This window comes from Crocodylus siamensis, chromosome 3 (assembly GCF_052110815.1).
Source record: "Crocodylus siamensis isolate JL-2025a chromosome 3, ASM5211081v1, whole genome shotgun sequence".
In the NCBI taxonomy this organism is placed as follows: domain Eukaryota; kingdom Metazoa; phylum Chordata; order Crocodylia; family Crocodylidae; genus Crocodylus; species Crocodylus siamensis.
Window position 1 is genome coordinate 251,601,786 of NC_143397.1, and position 7,600 is coordinate 251,609,385.

Consider the following 7,600-nt stretch of genomic DNA (forward strand, 5'->3'; position numbering starts at 1 on the left):
TGTGGCTGATAGTGCTCTTCATTATACACGGTCTTTAGATGTACATCGTAATTGGATGTGAAAAATGGTGCGGCGCTTGCCTATGATTCATCCCGTCGTCCCTACCACAGCGCAATGGCCAACTCCAGGGAAGTTTCCGAGGTTGTAACTTGCTGCCCTTGCCGGTGCCTTGATTGCGGGCTAACAGCTGTAACGCAACATGCAGGTTGCATGGAGAAAACCGACAACCCAAGTGCAGGCTATTACAGATGCACAAATACTAAAAATCGAGCTAAATACTGATTCGGAGGAAACAGCCACATGGAACACACCTGCGGAGCTAATAAGTACATGCAACGCAGGCACGGGAAACCCCCCTAAAATGCACAAATCCAAACTTAACCCCCTGACATATGAGGCCAATCAATATAGAAGCACCCACGCAAAAATTACCCTCAGCCATTAGTACTCACACACCTAATGCAGAGATAAACTGCATCACACACACTCTATTTTCAAGCTATCTAGTGCATTATTTCTTTATGGTACAAGTCAGGATGCACTATAAATACAAATGAAAAACTTGGGTGGCATTTTTAATTGAATTTGCGTTGCGAGAGTAAAAGCAAGTGGAAACATTTCAGAGACAGAGGTGAAGGATGCTCAGTACTCGGTGGGGGTTTTGGAAATGAGAAGGCATGACATCCTTAAGACTAAGTATACAGGTAATGCCATAGGACCCCTTGCAAACAGTGTTCCCATATCCGTCCAAATTGATGTGTTAACACACTGTAAAAGCTACATAGGCAATTACCTATGGATTTACCTCAAGGATGTCTGGAGGAGGTGGGCTATACATAGTGACAGGGATGGATGACACCAGCTGAGCCCTTTCTAGGTCACCGTTCACCAATTCCATTTCCAAAACAGCAGCAAGTCCCCCAAATCCCATGGATAAAGACGGTGGTCACAGAGGGAAGTAGCCATCACGTTCCACACAACAAGCCTGCTTCTTTCCCAGCACTGAGGAAAGGTGCCTTGTGCCAGAAAGCTCATCCAAAATCTCTCCCAACCACACAGTTGGTCCACTAAAAAGTATCATCCAAAAATCCTTGCCTCCTGGCTACAAATAGCACCTGTCAAAGAGTCGGTTTGCAGGCTTGGGGAAAACAACTACCCTGCATTATTCACTGCAGTCAGTGTTTTTCTGGTGTGTACTTAAGTACTATCACCAACCAGAATCTCATCCAAAACTCATACCTTTACTTCTTTACATTTTTTTTTGTTTTTTTGGCCATAAATATACTTTTCCCACCAGTGCTTGGACTAAATCTGCACTGTCTATTGTTTGTCCAACATCTGAAGAGCTCCCTATTTCTTAATCCTCTCCAATGTACATTACTTGTGACATACAAACTATAACCGAGATTTTTCAAAGAAGCCACGAGCAGGGAAGACGGGATTTCAATAATCAGCCTGATCCTTGGCTTGTTTTTCATTTTTCCTTCAGATGCTGTTGTGAAAAAGCAGTGTAGAAAACCTTCAGACAGACAGATGGATTCAGAGATTTTGAAGGCCAAAAGGGCCTATTATAATCTGGCCTCCGGTATAAGATGGGACGCTGTTTCACTCCAGCTTCTGGCTGAGCCAGCGTACATCTTTTTAATCTAATTTTAATTTAACTCGAGGACTTCAAGGGTTGGAGAGTCTCCCAAATCCCCATAATGACTCTTTCAATGGTTAATAGTTCTCACTGTTAAAAAAGTGCATCTCCTCACTAGCCTGAATTCCTGTAGCTTCACCTATCAGCCATTGGACTTTATTATATATTTATCTGTTAAATGAAAGTGTCCTCCTGTGTTAAAAAAAAACCAAAACATATCCTTTCCCCCTATTCATAGCCTAGAGACACTTCCCAGGCTTGGTTTTACATGTTGTTACTGTTCAGCTGGAGTGCTTCTACATTTTTTTTTTCCATAGCATTTGCAAATTAAAGCTTTTTACAATTCATTGCAAGCGTTCGTGTCTCACACACACTTCCATTTACAGCACCGTGGGGGAGGAGGGGAAGGAAATGTGCAACGCCCATTAATGCTGGGTGTCAACTTTGAAAACGTCCCCCTGGAGCATGGCGCATTTCTAGGTCTTTTCACCAGAGGCCCGTGTACTAGCAGCATGTTGTCCTCAAATATCAATACTTGAAGCTTTAATGAGTGAGGGTAAAGGGAAAAAAAAAAAAAAGAGCTTAGGAACAATTCATAGCACATCACCAATGCAGGGAAAGCACTTTGCAATTAGATTTTAATATCATCTTAACGACAGCGCCGCGAGCTAACGATTGCTCTGCGTGGCTCTGCCCTTTAGACAGATGCTGACTTTATTATGTTATGTATCAAAGCCTGTGGCCTCCAACTTTGAGAAGAGAAATTCCTTAGGGCTCTCTGCAAGCAACCAGGGTGCAGGGAGAGGAGGGAAGATGCAGAGCAGTCTCTCAACAGGGAATCCCCTGCGTGGCTGGACAGTTCATTTTGGTCTCATTGCAGCTGGAAAACACGGTCCTGTGTGCTGCAACGGGCATGCAGGGCCCAGCGGAGGCAGCCCGGGCCCCCGTTCCAGCATGTCGGGGCGGGTGGAGGTGACATTGCAAAATCCAGGAAGGCTGAGCCAGGTCAAGGTGATGCAGGACCTAATCTTGGTGCGCTGGGCCAAGCACAAGTGGTACAGGAGCGAGACCAAATCCAGGTGTGGAGGGACAGGAGAGCCAGCATGGAGAGGGGTGGAGTTTGGGGCCTGATCTGGTCCCCAGACTGGCTCTGTGCCAGTCAGGGGCCAAAAGGTAGAGCACCACTGCATTCGAGTCGGAGCATCGCAGAAGAGTAGGGCCGGCAGGCACCTCGGGAGGTCACTTGGCCAACTGCTTGCTCGAGGCAGAACTGTCTCAGTCTAAGCCATCCAAGACACGTGGCCTATGGGCTGCATCTGGCCTGAACAGATGGACTATTTGGCCTGCAGAGCTTCTCATAGACTGGAGGATCCATCTGGCCTCTGGGGCTCATCTCTGTGCCTACCAGAGCCCTGCTGAACTCCCTGCCAAAATCCGGGTCACCCATAGTGGATAAGATCAGTGATGGGGGAAAAGAGGGAGGGTGGGTGGCAGTGGCATTAACCCCCTGGGTTCCAGACCTGCACTACAATAGTGGCTCCCCAGTAATGGGGATTACTGCTGCCACTGCCACTCATGGGTCATTCAGCCCATGGGAAGCCCTGCGGCCTGGATCTGGTCTGCAAGAAGCCTCAGGGTTGGATTCAGCCCACAGGCCCAAAGACATTCAACAGCCTTCATCCAACCTATCCTTAAAAGCTTCAGGAACACCCCTAATGAGCAATGACCAGGCACAATGCCCGATGCATCGAAAGCACCCTTGAACTTGCTGCAGGTCAAGCAGGGGGATGGACAGCTGGCAATGTCGTGCTGCTGCCAGGACAGGTAGCAGCTTGTTAAAATACGCTCAGGAGAGGCAAGGGAAGAGGAAGGTGAATCAAGTGTCTTTACTCAAAGCACATCAGGATCTGTGTCACCCTGCTAATTACGTACACGCCTCTACTATTGGCTTGCAGCAGCATCCATGCACACCCTGCTGATGGGAAAACCAGGCTCCAGCACTCTTGTCTGACCTCACAAGGGCAGGAGGGAGTGGGAGGGACGGGAGTCACTGAATGAGCTTGAAAATGAATCTCGCTTCAGCTCCCAGCTTCTAGAAACCCTTCTTCAGCCCTACCTTGGTGAGTCCTTCAAACTTCCCCACTGAAGCCAATGACAACATTGGCTTTAATGCAGCCATAAATCAGAAAAATTAGTCATGCCTGGGGAACTCATTGGCAGAATTGCTTTCCAAGAGGGAATGGCGTGGAACAGAAGGGCTCCTGCAGCCCAAATGGGAAGCTCAAGCACAAAGGCTTCACAAGCAACTGAGAAGGAAAAGAGGTTGCTAAAACTCAGTAGACCTCATGCGTCTTACAGGAGTTTGGCTGGAATTGCCAGAAATTTTCTTCCTAAAGAGATGCCTGGCATTTTGTTCCTAGAAGGGATTTATGCAGCAAAAGGTGGAGAATCTTGTCTTCAGGTTTCGAGAACTAACAGCCTCAGACACACACACACGCCCCGGAAGAGCAAGGAGCAGGTCTTCCTTCCACTGTTATTTTGCACTGAACTTGCGTGGACCACTACCCATGATGCACTTTACACGGCTGGTGCTTATTATGCCCATCTAACATGGAAGGCAGGAGGCACAAAACAGCTTAAGTGATGTGATCAAGGCCAAAAAGTGAGATGGTGGCAATTAGGGGGAAAAAGAAACTTCAGGTTTTTTTATACTTCTTTGGAGCCACAGAGCCTGGCCCCACTGTTCCCAGTTCTATCATCTCTGACATCCCCGGTCCTTATTTCACAAATCATCTCCAGTTACACGTCTGCACAATATTATGGCTGTAAGTCACCTGCAACTCATGTCCCTGCTCCCTTCCTTCCACTTGTTCCTGCCCCCTGGAGACTCTTGATCTTTATCGACACAACGGACGACCCTGATAAGGTAGCTCAGTAATACTCCTCACGAATAACCAGGAGCCCCTGTACCTCTGTTTTGTGTCTCCAGCATGTTGTTCTTCACCTGTCGTAAAGGCCCAGGCAACACTGCTTTTGAAAGCTGTTGTCATGGAAATATCCCTGTCCAGCGATGAATTATCATACATTTGAACATGACTTTTACAAGTTGCTGTTTTAATGCTGAATTTGAGTGAATATATTATTATGCACATCACCAACATCATATGGGGTGGCATACTGCTGTACTGGTTTGCAGTGTCATTGGAATAAGATGGACGGGTGAAGTATTGCTTTCCTGAGGCCAGGGATAGACTCAGTGCAAAAGCCCAGGAAAAAAGTCAGCTCCCACTCAGAGCATCAAAAGTTGCCTCCTCAGCACCAGAATGGATTTTGGCATTAACTCACTTTCTTTGATGCTGATCCCTGCTATAGGGAGAGCAAAATGATCAAGCTGGAGGCTTAGCATGCCTAGCATCAGTGTTTGAAATACTGTACTTATGATCCTTGAAACCACACGTTCAGACCCCAGAAGGTACGACAGCCCGGCAGCTCTCCGGGAGAAGCCGAGTTTGCCGTGTGCTGTGCTCACGCTTGGACTGCGGCCAGATGAGAGGCGCCAGAAAGGGCACAGCTGGGAAGAAAATAACATTTTCAAGAAAAGTGAAGAGAGTTTGGAGGGAGAAAATCAAACATAAGAAGAGCTGCATAAGAACGAGAGCAAGATAAAACAGGATGCAGTGATAAAAAGTAAAAAAAAAAAAAAAGGCTGAAAGATTAGAAGAGAGAAGGCAAGAATGAAAGAGAATCAGGACTCATAGTAGAGATGGTATCTTTTATTAGACCAACAACATTTTTGCAAAAAAAAAAAAAATGTCTTTAATTGCAAGCTTTCAGGCACAAGCCCCCTTCATCAGGTATAGGAGAAAAGATTGTAAAAGCTCTCCCGGGTAGAAATGAAAGTTCATATTTCATAGGATTTCACAGGAGTCAATAGACGGACAACTCCTCTGGGCATGGTGAATGAAGGAGAGAATGACAGAGAGGAATGCAATTACTAGGAGGCACCATTATTATTTTGCCATATATTTTCAATGGATTTCCAGCTTTGGGTGCTTCTAGTCTAAAAAACCTGAAAACTCCCCAGCTGAGGATAAGAAACAACCTTTCTGGCATCATTGGATACTCTCCACCTACCTCCTTTTCCTCACAAAGGCTGAACAGAGTTTGTGAATGCCCCTGAGCAAGGCAAATGCCCAGGACCTTATCCTGCAATTAAACTGCTGGTGGTTGGGCTGTTCTCACCCGGCAGGCTGCAGTGAGATGCCACGTAGAGGCTGTCGTCTAGAGTCAGCTGCAAGATCAAAGTTTAAGCTGAATAGTGTAGGATTTAAGTGTCTAAGTGACTTAATCACAAGTTCCTTTCTCCATCTCCTCACCTGTCCAAGGTGTGACCTGATACCATATCAACTGGGACCATGAGAGAGCTGAGAGGAGCCGCCTGAATTCCCTGACTCTCTCCTGTTGCACCACTGGCCTTATGCACAGAGGATGTTTCTTTTAATGCAGCTTTAGATGTATCTATTCGCTTACTTCTCCATCAGGGACAGACCATATCTGGAATCTCAAGCACCGACCTTCTTCCCATTCCCAAAAGGATGGCGCTAAAATCACTGGCTCTCTTCCCTATGGTTCTCCCTAGGCATTTCCAAAATGGGAGAAGACTCATGGGCATAGGACACATTATAGGTACTGTGCTTTGGCCCTGGACATTGCCCCCAATCTCAGCCTAACCCTATTCTAGGTTGAGAGTCAAACATGGGCTCCTATACAAACATGGGCTCCTCTATTCAAACATGGGTTCTTCTGTCTCTAATTTCATTTTAGGCAAGGGCCTAAGCCATGCCCATTGTAAAGATTTACACAGCTATCAAAAGTGTGACTGGCATGGTACCCACAGAATTAGAAAGAGTTAGCTTCTTCGTGCCCATAAGACAATATCATTGCCAGACAGAAATCTTTGAGACTGGAAATACCGGTAAAAAAGAGATCCCATCCACTCCTGAAATATTTCTTGGAGGATATATACAACCATTTGCTTAACAGTGGCATAATATAATCATATGCCGTCTAAGTCTCGCAGCTTTCTAATTCTACCAGCCTTTTCCATCATGCTGGAAGATTTGGATGGGTTGGTATAAACCCATCACAGACATTTCCCCAGCATTTCTATTCTCTACACAGAGAGGAAAAGTACTCCCTGATCTGCCGTGGGCCTCTGCTGCACACTTCTGGTGGGGGGCACTCCAGTGGGTTTCCCTCAAAGTTACATGAACAATAATTATAACCCCAGTCCAAGTTTACCAGGTCCCCAAAGTTGGCTGGAAGGGATCTGAGCTTGTTATTGCCTAGCCAAAGAGTGCACAAGTTTCTTAAGACGCATATACTTCCTGGTAGATGCTCCAGAAGATTGAACAGCAGCAGCAGCGTCTCCAGACTCTCCAGGTGCTGAATGCCAGGGGGGATGGAGCTGATCTGGTTATCGCTGAGGTCCAGAAAAGCCAGGTTTCTCAGCTGGCACAACTGGGGCGGCAGTTCAGTGAAGCTGTTGTTGGCCAGGTGGAGGCTGTGCAGCTTCTGGAGGTGCCCAATTTCCCGCGGCAGCGAGCGCAGGCTGTTGTTGCTGAGGGTGAGTCTCTCTAAGCGGCTCAAGGTGCCGATTTCAGCAGGGATCTCCTTCAAGTTGTTGGAGTCCATGTAGAGGAGGGTCAGGTTCTTCAGCCGGCTGATTTGTTGGGGGATCAGCTCCATCCGGTACTGGAGACAGCTCTTTCTTTCCGGGCTCAGCTCCAGAACCTGCAGGGCTTCCAAGGCGAAGATCTGCCGAGGCAAAGACACCAGCTGCTTGCCTTCGACTTTGAGTTTCTTCCGTCCTTCATACTTGGGGTCATGCTCCACAAGGTACTTCCACTGCAGGTCTGAGCTAGCACAGAAGGAACCGAAGAAGGGAGCGGGTTGCAT

At 47.1% G+C, this 7,600-nt stretch overlaps 1 protein-coding gene across 1 annotated transcript; it reads right to left on the reverse strand.

Moving 5' to 3' along the window:
* Positions 1-5,461: 5,461 nt before the first annotated feature.
* LOC149869663 (uncharacterized) lies at positions 5,462-7,600 on the reverse strand. Its single transcript, XM_090037719.1, has one exon. It carries the CDS (start codon positions 7,598-7,600, stop codon positions 6,809-6,811), a length of 792 nt encoding a protein of 263 aa, XP_089893845.1. The 3' UTR covers positions 5,462-6,808.